The sequence below is a fragment of the Plectropomus leopardus genome, chromosome 22 (genome assembly GCF_008729295.1).
Source record: "Plectropomus leopardus isolate mb chromosome 22, YSFRI_Pleo_2.0, whole genome shotgun sequence".
In the NCBI taxonomy this organism is placed as follows: domain Eukaryota; kingdom Metazoa; phylum Chordata; class Actinopteri; order Perciformes; family Serranidae; genus Plectropomus; species Plectropomus leopardus.
The window spans coordinates 14,906,791-14,928,923 of NC_056484.1; the positions used below are offsets into that span (position 1 = coordinate 14,906,791).

A 22,133-nucleotide genomic window follows, 5' to 3' on the forward strand; every position below is an offset into this window, starting at 1 on the left:
ATTTTGAAAACTACAAACCGGAAGTAAAACATTTGTAGTTTTTATCGCTTGACGCTGGTACAAAAAAAAGAGCAGGATGTAGCGGTACATCATGTATCGCGCTCGCTTCACATCAATCCTACCAGCAGAAGTCCTTCTCTGTATTTATGTCGACGCGGTGAGTCGGGTTTGGGGGATGGGTGTAGTACGGATCGTCAGCAGAGACGACTAACGGTTGAAAAATGTCCAACATCCTCGATGCGGCGTCCAAAGTAAAATGGGACCGCACGGCTGCGGCGAAGCGAGCCGTGTTTCTTGCGGCTGCCGCTTACGGGGTCAAAACACTGTACCCCATCATCTGCAAGCAGCTCAGCAAAAACAAAGCTCCGAGGAATAATCGCAAAATATCAAAGGCGGAAAACGGCTCCACTTGTTCGGTAAAAACACGGATATGCGCCGCGGATCAGAAGAAGACATCCCCCGGGGTAAATGCGGAATTTTTTAAGCAGATCCTCGAACTTGGTAAAATCCTCTTCCCTAAGCTTGTGTCCAAAGAGCTGGGTTTGCTCTCCTTGCACTCGGTGGCGCTGATATCCAGGACGTTTTTGTCTATTTACGTGGCCAGTTTGGATGGAAAGATAGTAAAGACGATAGTGGAGAAGGAGCCCAAGAGCTTCATCATCCAGCTGATGAAATGGCTCCTCATTGCCATCCCGGCCACGTTCGTCAACAGCGCCATCCGGTACCTGGAGTGCAAACTGGCTCTGGCCTTCCGCACGCGGCTGGTGGACCATGCCTACCGGACCTACTTCACCGATCAGACCTACTACAGAGTCAGCAACATGGACGGGAGACTCGCCAACCCGGACCAGTCTCTCACCGAGGATGTCATGATGTTTTCCCAGTCCGTGGCCCACCTCTACTCCAACCTCACAAAGCCCATCCTGGACGTGATGCTCACCTCCTACACGCTCATACAGACCGCCAGGTCCAGGGGGGCCAACGCCAGCGGGCCCACCCTGCTGGCCGGGCTGGTGGTCTTTGCCACGGCTAAGGTCCTGCGTGCCTGCTCGCCCAAATTTGGCAAGCTGGTGGCCGAGGAGGCTCACAGGAAAGGCTACCTGCGCTATGTGCACTCCAGGATCATTGCAAATGCAGAGGAGATTGCTTTCTACAGGGGACACAAGGTATGCAGGGCCGGAGGCGGACATACAGGGATACTCAACCTGCTTTGCTTGGGGGCCACTTTTGCAAAATGACTGAAGGTCAAGGGCCAGCTGCAGCAACCACAGATATTTCTAGGATTTTTGCAACATTTCAAAGATTTTAGGACATTGTTGTAGGATTTAAGGACATTTTCTAAAATGGTTGAAAGATGTGATTAGGATTTTTAGGACGTTTCTAGTTTTTTTTCGGATGTTTCTAGGATTTTTTGATAAGGACATTTCCAAGATTTTAGCACATTTTTAGGTTTTTTGCACATTACTTGAATTTTAGGACTTTTCTAAAATCTTAGCACTTTACCAGGGTTTTAGGAAATGTCTAGGATTTTGGGACATTAGGGGCAAAGCTTGGACCCCTGTCTGGATGGTGCAGGGAATCCTCCACTTTTGATAAACAGGCTCCATTTTGACACTGTTTTATGCGCTCTAGCACCTTACGTATACTAAAACTACAAAAACAATTAGTGTGAATCACTTTATTTTTATTTAGAATCAGAAAGTGTTTGGGAGGCCACCTGGCTCCCTATGGGGGACCAGAATTTGGCCCGCAGGCTCTAAGTTCAGTCTTGCTGATATAGAGGTTGCATTTGTTGCGGCAGACATGCAGCAATATTACAGCCAATAATATGATCGTAATTCAATTATGAGCACTCACAATAGAATACAACTACAAAGCAAATCTATATTCACCATTAAGAGATCATTATTAGACCACATGACCCAGTGTCACACACACAGTCTGAACGCCCACATGGATCGGTTAACTGTATTAGACAAATATGAACATTCAAAACTTTCTTTGCTATTTCTACAAGTAAAATCTAGTTGTAAACATGAAATATGAGTATGATTAACTAAATCCAGCAACAAAGTTCAAACAGTGTCATAACGTGTACATGAGTGTAATCTGATTGATCTTTGCACACCAGCAGGAGCTGATGATGACTTCAGTTTTATGTTTTAATCTTAGATTAAAGGAGAACACAATCTAAATTCATGTTTCCAAAATGCACTGGTGGAATGTGATGAGGTACATTTACTTACTGTACTTCGGTTCACATTTGAGGTACTTGTACTTTTATATTTTCTTTTCATGCCAGTGCATACTTTTAGTCCGCTAAATTTCACATTGTACTTTTAACTTCACTACATTTATCTGACGGCTTAGTTACAAGTTACTTTACAAATTGAGATTTTTTTGCATCAAAAAACATAAGAAGAGTTTATACAGTTTTGTTCTACATTAAATTACCAAAGAGTTTATACAAGTACAGCTGATTAATCAATTATCCAACTGACAGAACAGCGGTTATTTTTTTAATACTTAATACTCTTGAATGCATTTTCTCAATTCTACTTCCTTTGACTGAAGTAACATTTGCATTTGCAGGTGGAGATGCGTCAGCTGCAGAAATGTTACCGGGCTCTGGCGGACCAGATGAACCTGATCCTGTCAAAGCGTCTCTGGTACATCATGATCGAGCAGTTCCTCATGAAGTACGTGTGGAGCGGCAGCGGGCTCGTCATGGTGGCCGTGCCCATCATCACAGCCACCGGCTTCGCTGACAACAGTAAGAAGGCCTTGAGGTGGCCCGGTTTGTCACAGGGATCTTGTATCTTGTGTGCAGTACACTTTTTTTGCACCACTATAATCATTGTAAGCACATTTCTCAGTACACACGAGGGTCATTAGCACCTCCAAACCAACAGCTACTGCTTCCAGGGGCTGATTAGCATGTGTGAGAACGGTATTTGCCTCCCACACATCCCTGATGACATTTCAGTTGCATCAAAAATAAAACGATAACTGAGTCTTTGTTGTCTGCTGAGCACTACTGCTGTGCCATTGTTCCAGTGTCACTGCTGATATTTAAATCACTTATTTCCATGCTATTCTAATGCTCGCAGGTAGTGTGAGAATACTTTGTCGACGCTCTCACAGCGAAAAGACACTATTTCTTCAGCTTAATGGAAGGTTGATCAGTGTTGTTGCTTAAATTTAGTCGAACCTTATTTTCGGTGATGCCGAACATGAACGAAGACATTAAAAAAAAACGACAAGCAAACAAGTAGGAGTTACAATAGCAATAGCAAAAAATAAAAATACAGGATAACAAACATGTTATGGTGTAGAGGTATAATTTAAAAAAAATACACTCAATTAAAACAAGATCTAAAATAAAGCATTTAAACAGCCCCAATGGTGAAAGAGTGTCCAAGTTTAAGTTCCTTTTCAGATTATTTCAGGTGAATTGTAAGAGTGACAGTTTTCCTAGTTTAGCTCTGATTCGGGGAATGTGGAGCAACAAGCTATTTTTAGACGCAGTACCAAGATTTTAGAGTGAAAAGAAATATAAAATAAATATGTCTGTAGTGCCAGAGGCTCTTACATCAGTCGTCTCACTCTCTCCTCTGTCCATTATCTGTCTTTCCTCTGTCTAGAAACAGCAGACGGGCACACGCAGGTGATGGTGAGCGAGAGGACAGAGGCTTTCACCACCGCCCGTAACCTGCTGGCATCAGGAGCCGACGCCATTGAGAGGATCATGTCCTCCTACAAAGAGGTGAGGACGCCACATGCTGAAGTACATGTAGCTCCGCTGGAGGGAAGTGTGTCTTTGTCTGAGAGGAACCACTTCTTCTTCATTTGAGCTTTCTATGTCTCTGTTTAAGAGGTGTTTCACTTCATATTTCAAAATAAAATGCTTCTTTCTTACTGGATATACCAACACAAAGAGTGTAAAAACAAACAAACAAACACAAAGTTTCATCACTGCAAATACAGCTGATTGACACATACAGGCTGCAAGACAAAATATGCATCACCTATAGCAATATTGGGATTGCAAAGCAGTTGTTGTTAATGTGGGGCACTTGTGTGTATGTGCATGAGTGTGTGTTTATTTGTAGTTCATAAAGAAGACACAGGAGAGAGGAGGACTGAAAAAAATAATGATAAATATAGAAAATACATGTTGGTAATAATAAAAGTGATAAATAATAGCAGTTCAGATTTATAAGCCTATGTTTTATTATGTCATTTGGCTTTTCAACCCACCTTTGAATGCAGCTGTCTTGATAACTGCATTGCACACTTGTTTAGAGCAGAAAATAACTGGTTAATTAAATATTAATTTGTTGTCGGGCAGAAAATGATTCGCGAATTGTTTTGATAATCAGGTAGTCATCAAGTCATTTTTCAAGCAGAAAACAGCTTCTTCAATGAGAATATATTTGGCGTTACTCATTTTTTAATTACATTTTTAATTAAATCTATTTAAATTTTGGACATTTCAAGGCCTCACTTTGAGATTTGGGAAATTTTGAAGAATTTTTCCAGTATTTTTTTATTATATTTTTTTTTACATTAAAAAGGCCAAACAATTAACCAATTCATCAAGAAATGATTCCTCAGATTAAACAACAACGAAAATATTTATTATTATCATTCATCATTATCATTATCCAGCTCACTACTGATGGTCGTAAGTTGTGCAGCATGTTTAATACAATATTATATGCTATGAATTATGGTTTTACTGTAATTTTGTCAGGCTTAGATATTCACATGATGGACAGATGTATAAGCATGAGTGGTAAGGTCACTTCATTGGCCCGGGTTTGAACAGACAAGTGGTCGGACAGATGGCTGGCTGGTTGGATGAATGCACAGATTGGCCGAACGATTGACAGATGCGTACTGTATATCCACCTCTCTCGACTCTCCCTGTGTGAAGCTTACCATGCATGCACGGGAATTTACTTGAGCACTGACTGAAAAAGCAAAGAATCGCTGAATGAAAGGCCTCGTTCATCGAGGGCCAAATCCCTGATCTCTCGTTGCATTTTAATCCAAAAAAAATAGCAAGACCCATTCATGCATTCTCTCTCTCCCAGGCTGCATTTTGAAGTCTATAAGAGGATTTGGCTGCAGCACACTTGTGGTGAAATTGCAGTACAGCTGGTTTCTACTTGTCTGCTTTTGGGATCTACTTTTTCAAGTAATTTCCTTGGTAACATGCGTGGTATTTGAGCAAGGGTCAGGTGAGCTTCTCGTCTTTATGTGCTTGTGGTGAAGAGGTGGAATCTTAACTTGTATAAGAGTGCTAGTGGGTTGTTGTCCTGCTTCTTTAAGTGTGAGTCACTCCTCTCAAAAACTTCCCATTGTGCCACTTCACTCACACCAGAATTCGCAGGGGCAGGCACACACTAGCCTGGTTTTAAAAATATACAGAAGGCTCAGACTGCTGTAAACACGAGCCAGTTCCAAGAGAATCATTTTATTTCAGTCACGTGCAAATCGGTGGAAGAGCACACTGTCACGACTGTCATTTTACTGGGAGTCTCTGGCTCCATACACATCCCTGGAGGATACAAGTTTTAGCCTGCATTCAGCGCTGGTCTGAATGTGTGTTGAGTACAGTGTCGTCACATGTGCAGCAGCAAGCCCCTGCAAGCAAGGCCACGAGATGTGCAAGAGAGCGCGTGTGCAATTTATTAACAGGCAGCAGGGATGGAGCACATTCCTTTAGCTGTATGCCTTTGTCATGCCTCCAAACAGTTTAATATGAGTGCACACTGTGTTTGTTTGTTGTGGGAGTGGTTAGATGGCCCTATGACACGTACGTGCTCAACCGAGTTTGTTACTCATCTTGTAGACTCTGCTTTTTTTATTGTTCATGGAAGGCCTTTGCTATCCTCGTCTGGAGTTAAGCTCTCCGTATTTGCTTTCTGTGGTTATTGTTGTTTTTTTCACAGATTTAAAATTTGTTGTCAGTGATGATATGTAAAATAGTTACATCAGTGCAGCATATTCGCATTTAAAGTTGATCTGAAATTAAAAGGAAGCAAGTGTCAAATACGAATGAGGCTAGTGTTCTCAGCACAGTCATCAACCCCCGTTTCAAGCATTAAATTGGCAGTCCGACGAGGAAAAGGAACAGATGAGATGAACCAGCCAGCAGCCAAATGCTGGTAAAATATGCAAGTGGCTGTTAGATTTGCATCACTCACCAGCCAAAAGAAACAATGGTAATCTATTGAGTGTCTAGTAGAGTTTGGAATCCACCAGCCACAGTGGCCGGTGGACAAAACCTTGACAGTGAAGCTGTTTTTCTTGAGGAAAAAAGATGTGACCCGACCTGCGGCATTCCAAATTACTAATAACTTAAAGAAATATTGCTTGCAATAGTCCACCTTCTGTTCTCTCCCTCCTACACACATGCAGTGGTGCTAAGTCCCACCAAAGTCAGGTTTGGTTCAGGTGTTTGATAAGCGCCATATATGAATATGATTACTATTACCCACACCACCCCATGTCTCATCACAGCCTGTCGAAGCTTCAAATATTTGCAAGTAATAATCACTGAAGCTGTGAAGACCCTAAAATGGAATTCGGGACAGTGCAATCCAATTTATTTATTAATGTGTTGAAGTAAATATTAGATTTTTGACACGCAACTGAGTGAAGTTTGTCTCCTGATAAGTGCTACATACTTTCCGTGTTGCGCACAGCCCAAAATTAATGTCTGCACTGACTGTATTCATGCTCAGTTTACAGTACGTGATTTCCTGTCCCACACTGCAGTCCAGTTGGTGGCGTATGCACCTTTAGGTGGTTTTCTAAGAAGAAGCAGAAGAAATCAAATGTTGGCATCTAGTCCTGAAGAGAGGTTGTGCGAGTAGAACTGCTGTTGCCCACATTAATATTATATGTCTTTAAAGGAATACAGAAATAGCCAGGACAGGTGGAATGAAGTGCGGATCGGTGTGCATGCTTGGTACACCAGACCGACGGGGACCTCGAGTTATAGTATGAATGGAACTACATGAGGTCTGCAAGACTGGTACAAAACTGCAGCTGAGTCCGTGTGATGTTTTAGACTGCATTAGATGAGCTGCAACAATCAGTCAATCAGTAAATCAGCGGAAGATGAATGGCAACTATTAATATCTGATAATCAGTTTAATGATTTTTTTTAAGAAAAAAAGACAAACATGCTGGTTTCATGGTGTTTAAACGTTAGAATCTTTTGATTTTTATGGATGATAATATACTGAATAGCTTTGTGTTGGTTGCATAAAATACAGCATTTGAAGACGTTCCTTTGGCTTTAGGAATTTACGCAGGGCATCCCATTATTTTCTGACATTTTATTGACAATACAATAATTGAAAAAATAATGTGCAGATTCATTAACAATGAAAAGAATCTTTAGTTGCAGCCCAACTTCAGATATCAGGAAAGAAACTGAACAGAGACACTTTTATAAGCATCAGTTCCTGAAGATTGATTCTGCTGCCACCCTCATGTCACTATAGGTCAGCCAGCAGTGAATCCTGGTGTTTGTGTGAGAGTGTGTGTGTGTGTGTGTGTGCGTGTGTGTGTGTGTGTGTGTGTGTGTGTGTGTCCAGAGCTCTTTCCTTCCCGTGGGGCTTAGCCTAGCTGTGAGTAATCCTCCATCTGTTGATCTGTCAGCCCTCACTTTTGCATCTCTCTCACTTTCCCTCGCACCATGTGCTCCGACACTTTTTAGGCAAATGGGATTGAAAAGTTATCAAATATTGGTCGGATTTATCATGAATCTGCTTATATATGCTCAAGAACCACTGCAGGACACACCTGTTTACTGAATTTAGCACCTTTTTTGGAGCCCTAAGGTCTTTTGGACTTCTTAGGCACAATGTTGTTTTTATTTGTTGTAAGAAAGGTTTTGCATGTTTCAGCTGGTAGTTTTGTAGCTTGTGATAAACACACTTACTTCAGTTGGTGGTGCAAGGATAGGTTTGGGGGATAGTTCTTGTAAGGATTATGGATATTAATTGTTATTTTGCACAGTATTTGCATACTATTTGTTTCTGCATGAATGTGTTGCAAAGGATGGATTCCAATAATTTCAGAGTGGGCTGACCACTTATTCTATTGCTTTTCCCATGTATAAGTAGAGAGACAAAATAAAGATGGTTTGTGGGAGTTGTAAATCAATTGCTATTTGTAAATCAAATAGCAATTTCGGCAAATCTGACAGCTAGCACATAAGTCATTCCAGTATTCAAAAACAAAAAGATAAATGCTGTTAATAGAGCTATAAATGCTGTTTGACTTTTGCCAGTAGCCAAAAATAGCCCATTTTCAATTTATGATAATATAAAAAGCAAACTGCTGTAGTGAATAATTCACTGTAATGCATATCTGTGAAGCACTTATCTATCAATGATTTAACAACTATCAAAGTGATGATTGTTTGCTTTTAGCGAAACACTTATGGATCTATTTTCAATAGATTTGTTCAGAGACGAGAGAGAGAGAAGCAAACTAACAAAAGGATGTGACTAACCCTGTTATATCACTTGTTTTTGTATCTTTAGATCCATGCTGAATAATAGTAGAAAAATATCACTGTTATGATTACAAATTTTACCTTTTCTGAGTTGTAAAGGGCCTGTTGTTACGTTTGAAGGTGGAAAAGTTTAGGGCTATATTTTACCATTAACCATTTTTTTTATTAATGTAGATAAGGGAGGCTTTTGGTATTTCTTCCATACAGCAGAGGGGATCATGTTTTATTATCTCTGATCTGCTATATTTCAATAAGTGGTTGAAGCTATTTTAAACATTTACATTTCTTTCATTTTACACATTCAGTCCTCCACTCTTCTCCTATCTGTCTCTTCTTTTTGCCACATTTCATTTGTGTTTTGATTCTTTCTTCTTTGAGGCAGTCACATCTCTAAAGCCGCACATGGTGTCCAAGAATTCCCAGAATTGGTGTTTGTTTTTTAATACAATCAAGCTGTGTCAATAGCCTGCACTGTCCCGCTGCAGGGTGCAGCACTGAAGCCAAAGCAAGAGGGTGATTTATCCTGTTTCATTCCTCTTTATAGTGCTTAGGAGTTTCAGAACACTATGCCGCTTATAAAGATATTTGTTTTGCTCCTTTTCCTCGTATGCCTTAATGTATGTTGTGTTATTCTTGTGTCAACACCATTTTGTGCCGTAAAAATCATTTCAGTTGCTTTTTTTCATCTTCCAACTGTTATCACATTTTAATATATTCTGTTTGTTTTATCTTGATTTAAATTTTTTAAAATACTTTTTCATTGACCCATCTATCAAAGACTACTGCACATTATGTAAAGAAGGTTTTCAGGTGTGTGTGTGGTTTTGTGTGTGTTGCATAGTGAATTTGTTTGCTTATGCAACACACTGTAAACAAATGCAAAAGAACACACAGCTCTGAGAGATTATATTTGATCCACGAGTATACAGTCTAGAAATTACAGTCCAAACAGCAGATTCACAGCAGCAGCATCTGCTTTGTATAAATACTGTTATACATTATTACCCGCTCACCGACACAAACAAGTGTTTCCAACCATTGTGTTGTAATAGATCCATTACATTTAGCAATTTTAACTATTTATCAATTATTTAAACTGCTAATTGTATGTTAGCTATCTGTTTCAACCACTCATTACTTTTAGCTATTTCTTCAAAATATCCATTCCTTTAAGCTAAATATTTTATTTTAGTTTTCACTCAGTTAATTATTTCAACCATTTATTTATCCATTACTTTTAGCTGTTTCAACCATTAATTACCAATATTATTTTCAGCTAACTATATTTATCCTTTGCTTTTAGCTAACTATTTCAATGTTAGCCACCCCTTTTAGCTATTAGCTTATTAGCTTATTTCTTACTTTAAATGTATCAGTTACTTTTAGCTAGATATTTCAACCATTTATGCATTACTTTTAGCTAACTATTTCAACCATTTTTAAATTATTTTTAGCTAACTATATTTATCCGTTGTTTTTAACTATTTCAACAGTAGCCAACCCTTTAAGCTAATTATTTTGACTTATTTTCTTACTTTAAATGTATCCATTACTTTTAGCTAAATATTTTAACCATTTTTGCATTACTTTTAGCTAGCTTTTTCAACCATTTTTTTTCCTTTCAGCTAACTGTTTTAACAAAAGCCATCCTTTTTATCTAACTATTTCAACCATTTGTACATTACTTGAAGCTGACTATTTTAACATTTCCATTCATCCATTATTTTTATCCATTTTAACAGTTTAGCAATTTAGTTAACAATTTGAATTATTCATTTTTAGCTATTTAAAGCATCATTAGCATTACTTTTAGCTTACTGCACACCCCCACCTGCTTGCTACAGAAAACATAACAATAACTAAACTCAGTGGTTTAAGTGTCACAGGTGACTCAATAAAATAATTTATAATCACATTGTAATTGCTATTTTTTTCAAGTGATTGGATGCTCTACAATTTTTGCCTGTAGCTCTGGTGTGTGCAGAATTCCCCCTGGTTGAGAATCACTATCAGCACGTGGCCATGACCGTGACCTGTATCATTGCCTTATCCTCTCTTGGGTCACCCTAACATTTCTTTGACTTTACCCAGTAATGACCTTTGACCCCATGTGTGTTTGTTGATCAGGTCACAGAGCTGGCGGGCTACACTGCACGGGTCCACAACATGTTTGTGGTGTTCGAGGACGTCCAGAGGGGCGTTTACAAGCGCTCCTCTGTGTCAGCCACAACTGGAACAGAGAAGAAGAGCAAGCCCGAAATGCACATAGATGGACCACTGGAGATAAAGGGTAGGTCTTGTTCTGCCCTGCACACACCAGCACTCCCTCCTGTGTTAAAATAAACTGAAAGAAAGAAACAGGTTGTCACATTTGGTTCCTGTTGCCATGTTGGGCAAACTTTTACCACTTCTGCTGTCTGAGTAAGCTAGTTTGGTGGTTAGTCACATTGCATTGTGTGCACTTAAGTAACCCCAACTAAAGCCAAACTGTAGTCAGTGTTACAGTCAGTGTTACATCCACTGTTTATTTTTTGCCTGTATTTCCACAATTATTTTCATATTCAAATTAGTCCTAACAACAACTAAACAGGAAATATTCACACAACACGTATAAGATACACTTTTAGTTTCTGCCCACATTTTATTGATATGATATAACCAATTCCTTATGTGGAGCAACTTGCATAAGCATTATAAATTCCTAGATCACTAGCAGGATATTACGCCCATTCAACAGTATAAAGGGCAAAGGTTTGAATCATTGCATAAAAACATTCTTGTGTAAATGTCCGTTTGACCCCAGAGTGAATCTCCTGTTAGAGAGCACAGTTAAGCTAAGAGATAAGTGAAGTGGCAAACAGGGATTTGTTTATTTGTAACCCCATAATTCCTGCTCTGTAGGTATTATCCCATTCATGGCCATGTTTGTACATCAACAGTCTAATCCTCAACTTCTGCTCTTATAGACTCATTGTGTTTATTTGTCTGTCTTTGTCTCTCTTGTCTCGTCAGGTGAAGTGATAGATGTGGACAATGGCATCGTGTGTGCGGATGTCCCGATAATTACGCCGAATGGGGATGTGGTAGTGTCTTGCCTGAATGTCAAGGTGAGACAGCTCCACTCTATTCTCTTTTGGGCATTTGTATTCTGCCATATTCTTGTTTCTATGAACCAAATCACTGAGATATTGCACTGAAAATAATCATTTACACAACTGGGGATTGATTTCAATTACGGAGAAATGTCAAATATTTCTGATGTAACTGAAGATATATACAGTATTTAAACCCAACCAATCTGCTTATTTTATGTACTGTGTTGCTTCTTTGGCATCTTTGATAAAATAAATCTATGGAATCCACAATAGGTCATTTGAGAGATTTGTGTAGATCCAATGAGTTTTTGAAATGGGGTGCAAGGAGAGTTATGGGGATCTAAATGGGGTCAGTTTTTTGACTGCCTGCTGTTTTTTTTAGCTGCAACGTAGCTGCTGTTTTTTTTGTGCCCTGAACTGATTTGCTCTTTACATTATTTCTGTTGCAGTAAGACTACATTAATTTTAGAATGAGTTTATACCATGATGCTAAAAATTCAAAATCCACATTTTAAAGCTGATATAAAAAATTAAAATCTTTGTCAACTTTTTCACCCCTGATGAGTTTGCAACTCTGTTTTTATGTATGCGACACATGTTTTGGACGCAGAAGCTGAAAACAAAATTGTGATTCTGTCTACTATAAAGCTCTTATCTGCTGTACTCTTTTCTAGTTAGAATAAACTTCAACACATGAGAAACAGCTAGATCATTTAATCCCTATTTCAGCACCAAACTCCACTTATTACACATTAATGGGAACTGATATATTTCCAGGTGCTCAGTTTCAAATGTTCACCAAACCCTTCTCTACCATCATCCTTCCTGAGGGTTTTTTTTTGGTCTGTGTGGAGTTTATTAACGTTCATGACGATCCTCTGGAGTCTCATTAAGAAACAAATATATCCTTTGGGTGTCAACATGTTGCTTCCCCTAAAGCCTTTGGCTACTGTAATGAGCTGGAGAGGATATTGTGGTGCTTAAAATTACAGATAAGGGCTGACAAAAGAGTAAAGTGGTACTTGTGGAACATTTGAAATTATTAACAGGACATGTAATGCACTGTGTGTCATGTCTCTCCAGAGGGGCTGCCTATGGATAGACACGCACTGTCTACATTTTTATCCTTGTAACACTCACTGCATGTTCTGTTTTTTTCCCTCTCTGAGCCTTGCTTTTCAGCTCCTCAAAGCTGGCTTTAAAGTTGATCTAAAAGTGATGTCAGAACAATGTGTCTTTGACATATAGCAGTTTTAACAGGTGGTTGAAGCTTTAGCGGAAGATCAAAACCTCCCTGGCCTCAATTTAAAAAAAAAAAGTTTCCTGTGGGTACAATGCTTTTGAGTAGCGTTCAATGGCTTTGACTGCTGATTTGAGGTCAATACACCTGCAGATACAGAGCTGGTAGACAGCAGGAAAATCTGTTGACACTGTGCCCAGAAGGTTAACACTATATATAAATATAATGCACCGAATGTTCCTTCCTGTTTCTCATAGCATAAATATATAAGTGAAACTGCTTTTATACTGTGTGAGACTGATGGTGTTAAGCATTGCATTAGATATAGATTCAGAACATGACAATAAATGTAACTTTTTTTTTTACCCTGCTGTTTCCTTTTTATTTTGATCGCCTCTGCACTTTTTTTTTCCATTGCCACTCCTGCTCCGTTACCCTGATAGCTGCAGGCAAACTAGAGGAATTTCGTGACATCTCCAAACAGTTTTGACTTCCAGCGATAGCTCAGAATGATTCATTCTCAGAGCTGGAGAACAAACAACTTAAAACGCAGTGTGTTCTGTTAAAAAAGCAAGGATCTCTGAGGAGAATTTTGAAACTTTTCCTGTGTTGACATTTCAGATCTTCTGTGTGTAATGTTGAGTCATCATGCGCTGTCTCTCCCCAGGGCTTTATATCTTAATGTTTCTTTTAATTACACTGAGGTTCTGTTCATTCTAATAAATTCCCTCTCTATTTCAGGTAGAAGAGGGGATGCACCTATTGATCACGGGGCCTAATGGCTGTGGGAAAAGCTCTCTGTTCAGGATCCTCAGCGGCTTGTGGCCCGTCTATGGCGGCCGCCTATACAAACCCTCGCCTCAACATATGTTCTACATCCCTCAGAGGTACACACACTTTCACACATTACTTATTCTAATATCCCAGAGCGGTGAGTTGTAACAAAGCAACTGCTGGGTTTGATCGTTGTACTGGTGAGCCTTCCAGTAATCTAATCCATTGTAACAGGACCTGTGTGACTGTGTGTATGTGGCTTACTAAGAGAAACCAGAGCTCTGGCCACTGTGAAATATTTACCACCCAGACAAGACTTAAAATACTTTCAATTACAATACATTTTTTTATTAAACGTCTCTTGGTATTACGGTCATTGGACAGTAAGTTAAGCATTATTAATAAAAATAGAATGGACAGAAATGTCGTTTGACTACTTGATGTGGTCATTTGATTAATACAAAAGAAAATTGTTGTTAGTCGTTACGGTGACAACACAGATCACTGGTACTGTAAAGTGTGTAAAAATCACTGGTTTAAGAACTCTGTGTGGCGTATTCTTACGCCTAATACAGCCATAAACTAGGGGTGGAAATTAGCACAAGCTGCAGGCCAAATCAATCAATCAGACTTTATTTGTATAGCACTTTACATACAAGAAGATTGTAACACAAAGTGCTTCGCACAGTGGTCAAGAAACTGTGCATTTATTTGAAAAACATATATTAAGTCCTGTTGACGAGAGGGACACTACGTGCACGAAAGGTCACCTGAATCTTCTGAACTGTTAGCTGGCTGAATAAAATAAGCTATTTGAATATTCCACCTTCGGCTCTGAAAAATGTTGCCCAGGCTGGAACTGAACAGACATACTCGATTAATTGAGAAAATAATCACGTAATTAATTGATGGTGAAAATATTAAATGACATAAGGAGTTAGAATTTAACATCTATCAACGCTGCATGAGGAAGACCACGTAATCTTCCAAAAAAGGGCAGCAGAGGGACCGTAGCTGTTAATCTGAACTGAACCCGTCTGAGACAAACCATCAGCTGTAATCTTACCCAGAGATACTTCGAGCTGCAGACTCAGCTGACTCCCCCCTGCAGAGCGGTCAATATTTTATGCATAGGATGAGACGGCCACCTGGCAGCTGTAAGAGAATCCAACACGCCGTCTACAATAGATACAACAGGAGTGTAATGGATGTCTTTCTCCTTAAGTTCTTGTTCTTAAAGATGTGCCCTTTTGTACAAATACACCCACTTTGTGAGGTCTTCAGCACTTAATGAAATGACAAAGAAACACTCAGAGGATAAGGTTTGCGTGTGTGTGTGTGTGTGTGTGTGTGTGTGTGTGTGTTTGTGTGTTTCTCCAGGCCGTACATGTCCATGGGTTCACTGCGGGACCAGGTGATCTACCCAGACTCAGTGGAGGACATGGCTGCTAGAGGCCTCAGTGACAAGGACCTGGACACCATCCTGGACATTGTCAACCTCAACCACATTGTCACCAGAGAGGGAGGTAGGACATTACTAAATACAGTTTAATAAGATATAGAGCTGCGTGCCTCAAGTAATAATAGGAAGTTGAAGAAAATACAAAAAATACTTGTGGGAATAATTTCAATTTTTTGAACTTTCTTTGTATTTTTGTTTTCAGTTTGAAGAAAAAATAAATAAAAGAACAAGGGAGCCAGAAGTTGGTATTTAGCGGGGTTGTTCAGCTACCCAGACAGCAGGTTACGTCTCTTAGAGGATGTAGTCCATTTTGTCCAAATGTAGTCTTAAAGGGAAAGTTCAGATTTTTTAAAGTGGATAGGTGCTTATCCATAGTAAGTGCAAATCATACAGTAAATGTCAACTGGCGTGCCCTCAGTTTGAAGAAAGCCGGTTCAATATCAGTTCAATTGTACACTATGTTGAGAATATCTTCACAGCTTTACCCTTCCATCAGACAGCCCATTACACCTGGGGAGCCTCAGTTTCCCCTCTGTGCTCTCATCAAAGGCCCCAGACATTTTTGGCTCTGTGAACACGGGAGGTGCTAGCCTTCCGTTTTGCAAGAGAGCACTATAACAGCTTCATTTCCCTTTAGAAATGGCATTTTGGCATTAAAGTAAAGCAGAGAAAATATTTTAAATATAGCGCACATTTAAAGTGGTATGGATTTTTTTTAGTGGGGCTTTTTTAGGCTTTTTTAATACGTTTTGTTGCTGACCCCTCCACAGCAGCAGATTGCTTGGCCTCCATGTTGGTCCAGCCTGCTTCTCCAAACTGAGGGTGTGCCAACTGGCATCTACTGTAATTCACTGACTATGGATAAGTACCTCGTCAACCCCAGTTAAAAATATCTGAACTGTCCCTTTAAGACAAAGGGCTTTGACGGTGGGTTTGCCTGCAGACCTCCTCTGTATGATGGCTTTCTCGCTCGCAACCAAAAGCGTTTTAAAAAGGTTTTCATCCTGGACCTGAGTTTGTTCAGGTTTTTGTATAATGCGACAACTATGACTTCTAATACAATAACGTTCCTTATGTCTTTATATTAGAGGGCAGTCCCGAAATATAGTGGTCTGCCATTGACAACACTACCTCCAACATTCATCCTTTTCCTCAGCACCCAATTCTACAAATTTGATTTTGGTGTCACAAAATACTGTTTGATGTTTTTTTTAGCAGGATTCCCACCAGGCTTTTGAGTCTGACCCTCCCAAATATCACTCCAGTTACCCTCAGACATATCCAGGCCCCATTCCCTTTCCCATTTCTGTTTGACCTGAACAGTAAAACAATTTCAAATCATTTAAATGTTTGCAAAAATTTGCCCCGCACAGGCGTGCAGGTTGGCTGATGTTTTGAGAACAAACAGACTCAGTTATGTTCGTGTGTACCAGCCACTAACTTGATCTTATGCACTTGGATATTTCTAGTATTGCCTAAACTTCTGTCTGTGGCTAATTGGCAGCCGCTCTCCTTTCGTTGCCAAACAAACAGGCCTTTTGTTGTGCACCAATTACTGCACAAAGCTCCGAGCTGCCAGAGGGTTTAATGTATGAATGGCGGCACTGTGAAAATGTTGAGAAAGGTCTTGATCGTGCAGTGCGATTAAACATATGCAGGCACGGATCATCAGTCTCGGAAATTGGCACACTATAAGATAACTGCAGAGAATTTTCTGTTAAGTCTTTGAAAATGTCACAGGAAGATGTTTGACTGTTAGTCAGTGCAGCTCGACTCATTAACCCTTTAAGTAAACATCAAGTGTCTTTAAGTGCTGACTGATGGCAATAACAGCTACATAAAAACAGACTGTAGAGTCTCTCTGTTTACATTTGAATTATTCATTGCACTGCTCAAAATGTACTTTTGATTATGTTTTTTTTCTTAAAGCCTAAAAGATTCTATAAATGTCTCTATCATAAAATAGGTGTATTCCATTTCTTAGACTAGATTTCATAAAAGTTTTTGGATCCCATCAGGGTCTAAATGCTGTTCCAGACATCCAGATGTAGATAAAAGTAGAAAATAATTCCTCCAGGTTTCTATAATCATAAAATATCTCTATTTTTTTTAAAAAGCATCTTGGTAGCAAGTGTTTTCCAGGCTGTGTGACGTCTTGTTTTGCCTCCAGGCTGGGACGCTGAGCTGGACTGGAAGGACGTGTTGTCAGGAGGCGAGAAGCAGAGGATGGGCATGGCTCGCATGTTCTATCACAAGTAAGGAGAAACAGCTGTGTGCCGTCACACTGAGGACAGTTTACATCAGTTTTATTTCTGATGTCTGCTGTAGGGTGATCATAAAGATGTTTTTTATGTGTTTTTTTTATTGTTTTTATGCAATTATGTTGATTATTGAGAGCTTGGGGATCCAAGGATCCAAAATGTCTGTGATAACGGACAATAAAGTATTATCTTATTGTATCATATCTTATTGTATCGCATCGTACCTTACCTTACAGCATTAGCATGTTAGCATTGTCTCAATGAGCATGTCGCCATTTAATTGGCAATTTTCTTACTTTGCACATGTAGATGATATCAGTTATTAATTGCTCTCATGATTAGTTATTAACTGGATTGATACCAGTTATTTAACAGTTTCCCCCTGTATGCTTCAGGCCTAAATATGCACTGTTGGATGAGTGTACCAGCGCTGTGAGCATTGACGTAGAGGGAAAGATTTTCCAGGCCGCAAAGGATGCTGGTATCTCTCTACTCTCCATCACACACAGACCCTCACTGTGGTAAGTCACATCTCGTAAGATTTTTCAGTCTATTTGATAACAGGGGCGGGACAAAATAACATGGTAATATATTGTGTTACTTATTCCTGAAATTCTTTATCAATACAAATATCAAAAATGCATATTCCTCACATTTCAGCCCGTCATGAAGTCGGAAATTCATCGTGAACCCCAAATTAAATCATGTAAAACTGCTGTTGCTCCCTCTATCCTACTTTAAATTCTCCCTCTCCACCTCCAGGAAGTACCACACCCACCTGCTCCAGTTTGACGGCGAGGGAGGCTGGCGCTTCGAGCAGCTGGACACGGCGACACGCCTCTCCCTCACCGAGGAGAAACAGCGACTTGAGACCCAGCTTGCCGGCATTCCCGAGATGCAGCATCGACTCAATGAGCTCTGCAAGATCCTGGGAGACGACTCTGTTCTCAAAACAGCAGAGGAGTGAGACAGAGAGAGGGAGGAGGGAGGGAGGGAAGGAGGAGGCCAGGAGGGGGAAAGAGTCATCAGGGAAAAGGAAGAGAAGAGGCTGGTGGAGGAGGAGGAGACAATGAAAGAAAAAGAAAACTGTAGGGTTATTGTTAGTGCTTTTTCAGGCTTAGATTGTTTTTGCTTGTTTCGATTTTTTTTTATTTTGCTCCAAGCCTCTCCCGATAATGCAGTAGAGCTCCAGCCAGTCTTTCAGCTCCCCTTCCTCCTCTCCCTCCTCCTTTAATCTCTCCTTTGCCCTATTCCAACCCGACAAGTGGCAGGCAGGAGACTGAAGTGGATCCACAAGTATTATTCCCTCTTTAACGCACATTGACTGCATTTATAGGTTTTAAATGTTTGATTTTAGCGTACATCGTTTCCAAGATCAACCAAGTTGCTACAAATCAAAGTGGCACAAATCCAGATTAACCAGGGTAATTTATTTGTTTGTTTGTTTTATAGCACTTTACTCTGCTTTTAGAGGGCTGTTTCTGTTTGTTGTGGTAGCTCACAGTGAAATAAGGTGATAGCTGCATTTTAGCTGGAGAACTTTTAATATATAGAGCCACTTAATATGTCCAAAGCAGTATTCCACACCCAGTATACTGGGCTGTGCTGGATCCGCATTTGTCATAACAATTTAGCCGTAGACGTTAGTTTTTACTGGACTTAACATGACTTCTTAGTCTTGAGAGGTCAGAAGAGACTATTTTTCAAGATGTCACAATATGCCTTTGTTTGATTTCCTGTATCTAGCCGCAGTACAATCCCTGTCATACCTCATCTTAGCCCGTTTTAGGTTTTTACAGACCCGCTCTTGTAGGCTCAGATGCAGACTCACATGTGACTAGCGGGGAAAAAAAAGCCCTTCTGGGGTCTATTATTAGAGCGATTATTGACGCAGGTCTGACTCCTAAACTATAGGTTTCTGGTTTATTGAACAAACACAATGAGCTGAAGAGGCCCGCTTCAAAGGAAGAGCAGCAAAGAGCAGGCGGACTCTGGTAGTCTATGAATAGACACACATATAAACTGTATGTGGACCAACAGGCAGACACTCAGACTATGTAACTGTCAGATACACGCTGTCCACGTGTTGCAGGTGTCCCGTGTTGACACGAAACACACTCGTGTGTCTGCTGTGTGTCAGACGTCTGCTGGCTCTGTGGATCCTTTTGAGCCTGTTTAGATGAAAATTATCACATGATGTTAGCAGACAGACTATACTTTGGCTATAGTCTTCAGTTCTTACCCATCTAAATTGGAGTATCTTTCAAAATAACAGTGTGTTTACATACACTTATATTTTCTGTAACACTCCACGTATAATTATGTTAAAATATATGAGGCCTTATTGGACTATACCTGATTTGTGTATTACATAATAGGGCTAATATATAGCAGTTGAACAGTTCAAAGTTTTGTTGATAGATCGCTGGAGCTTGTTGAAATTTCATATAGAGTGCTTCATTCGATAGGTTGTTTTTTTCCTTCCTTAACCAACAACTTACCTGAAGTTGTAATACTGTGAAATTAGTGATGACATCTTTTATGGAGAAGTCCTAAACGCTGTGTGATTTCACGTGGTGGTGGTTCTACGCTGTGGTTGTGGCTGTTTCTACAGTATGTTCCCCTCGTGGTTCAGACCTGTGTATGCGCTTACTGCGACCTTCATAAAGAGTCTGAGGAAAAGTAAATAAGGCCGTTTTGCCTTCCAGATTCTACTGTGTTTAAAATGAAAGGGGATCATGCATTTATTGTGCCATTCATTTACAGTCTTTAAGATTTCACCATCTGTTTCACAAAGAGTTCCCATGTTTTTGAGCATTTATACACACAGTTGGGCCTGAAATTTATCAATCAATACATATTTTGACTATATGTGTATGTGAAGGGGGTCACGTGTAGTGATGAAGGAATTATCACTCAACTCTACAGTTCCCGTCTATGGAAGCCCATTTCTGTCAATGTGATGAAAAAAAAACAACTTGTTAATCATTATAAAGAAAAACTTCCCCAAAAAAATAATGAGAAACTTTCCCAAAATATGACCTTATATCTCAAAGTTATCGCTGAATATATCAAAATGTGACTTATCTTGAAGTAATAACATAGTGTTTGAATATAAAGAGAGCGTTTTTAAAATAAAAATTTTATCAAAATAGTGAGTTATGCCTCAAAATGATGACATACTTTTTGAAAATCCCAACTTATTGTAAAATAATGATTTAGTACCTGAAGGTGATGAGAAATGTTCCCAAAATGTTGAGTTAGTCTTTCAAAAATAATAACCTATATTGAAATAATGACTTAGTATATCAAAATGCTGAGATATATGAAAAATCATGACTTTCTTATAAAACAAGGAGAAGCTTTCTTAATATTTTTGATTCACCGTATGGTCAGCCTAATTCAAAATATTGAGAAAGTTTCTCATTAAAATGATTAACATATTTTTTTTTTATCACATTAGCAGAAATGGGCCTCCATACCCCTACACTATGGAGCTTTGTAGCAACGTTCAATAAATTGTTTCCTGGCCCACAACTTCACTATTTTGGCTTACTTTCACCACTCTTGTGAGGCAGTTTTCAGCCGTAGCAGGCAGCAATACAGATTAGACACATTTGCATTTCTTTTTTGGGCTGTGTGACACAACAGTCCCCCTTATCACAATCTGTTAGTTAGTGACAGAGACACTTAAATGTGTGTAAGTCCTTTGACAACATGAATATGGTGAAATCTAAATGTATATGTATGAATGGTCCAGATGCCACCACAAACAGGAGAATCACTGGACGTCTGGCTTTTTTTCCCACACTGACTGTATCGCACACTTTGAAGCTCTGAGCGACTGGTACTGTGTAATATCACGGGTTAGATCACCACTATTCTGTAATGATACCTCTGTTTGGTCCAACATGTCTGTGTTGCAGAGATCAGACAATCAATCACATCATCAGCAGAAGACAAACAAGTGCACTGCTATATTTTAAACTACACATTGGCTTTTTATAGTCCGCGTAGAAATATGAACCATTCCCTCGTTAGGCTGAGCTGTGGCTGCATCCAGGGTGTCTAAAAGTGCAACACGTTTTCTGAAACCTTTGCAACCTCCCCTTTTGGGTTTTACCGTTCAGTTTAAGACTTGAGCTCATTTGGATGCAGCCCTGCTCTGTCAAGATGATGGCAACAGAAGGAAAAACATAGATTCGGACCAGAGAAGAAAAAATAACGAATTGAACATGTAGATGTCAATGCATCCCTTTAATATCTAAAGGGAAAAACAAATCACGCTTTCATTCGGTTTGCAAGAGAGCCTCACAGGCATCGCTGCAGGGCTTGAATATGGCACGGCGAGCCTTTTCCGACAGCTTTCTGACCTGAAATAAGTTATCTTTTGTGCCGTCAGTCAGGCTCTGTTGACAGGAGGCCAGACGAGCCGCTGAATGACACAGAGTCTGCCAAGTGACACTGGAGCATGAGGTCAGCACAAGAGCAAACAGTGCCTGACAGTCACAGGCATGACCAGAGCTTCAGTAGCTATAAAGTCAGAAATAGGACGGGATAATAAATGATGAGGTGCCATTCTGTGAATATGCCTAAACTTTCAGTATAGATTTCTTTTTGTCAAAATTGTGTGTTGTTATGAATCTTCTTCTGGCTTGAGTCATAGGGTGTTTTTTGGTGCAGCATACTCTCTCCAAAGATTGCATGTTAGTTGGCTGATTTTTTTCTCTGATCACATCCCCCAAAAAATACAGCGACA

General features: G+C 39.8%; 1 protein-coding gene across 1 annotated transcript; it reads left to right on the forward strand.

Moving 5' to 3' along the window:
* The first annotated feature begins 72 nt into the window (after window positions 1-72).
* Window positions 73-18,341, forward strand: LOC121961364 (ATP-binding cassette sub-family D member 2-like). The gene is made up of 10 exons (XM_042511320.1): window positions 73-1,166; window positions 2,593-2,773; window positions 3,645-3,766; window positions 10,670-10,832; window positions 11,555-11,649; window positions 13,619-13,764; window positions 15,032-15,177; window positions 17,284-17,368; window positions 17,770-17,895; window positions 18,137-18,341. Exons 1-10 carry the CDS (start codon window positions 222-224, stop codon window positions 18,339-18,341), a joined length of 2,214 nt encoding a protein of 737 aa, XP_042367254.1. The 5' UTR covers window positions 73-221.
* The last annotated feature ends 3,792 nt before the right edge of the window (window positions 18,342-22,133 follow it).

Bases quoted from the DNA above. Each gene is read 5' to 3' on its own strand.
- LOC121961364 (XM_042511320.1), top strand. From the start codon at position 222: ATGTCCAACATCCTCGATGCGGCGTCCAAAGTAAAATGGGACCGCACG. The intron at 2,774-3,644 runs GTAAGAAGGCCT...TCCTCTGTCTAG, and splicing joins CACCGGCTTCGCTGACAACA to AAACAGCAGACGGGCACACG. The intron at 3,767-10,669 runs GTGAGGACGCCA...TTTGTTGATCAG, and splicing joins TCATGTCCTCCTACAAAGAG to GTCACAGAGCTGGCGGGCTA.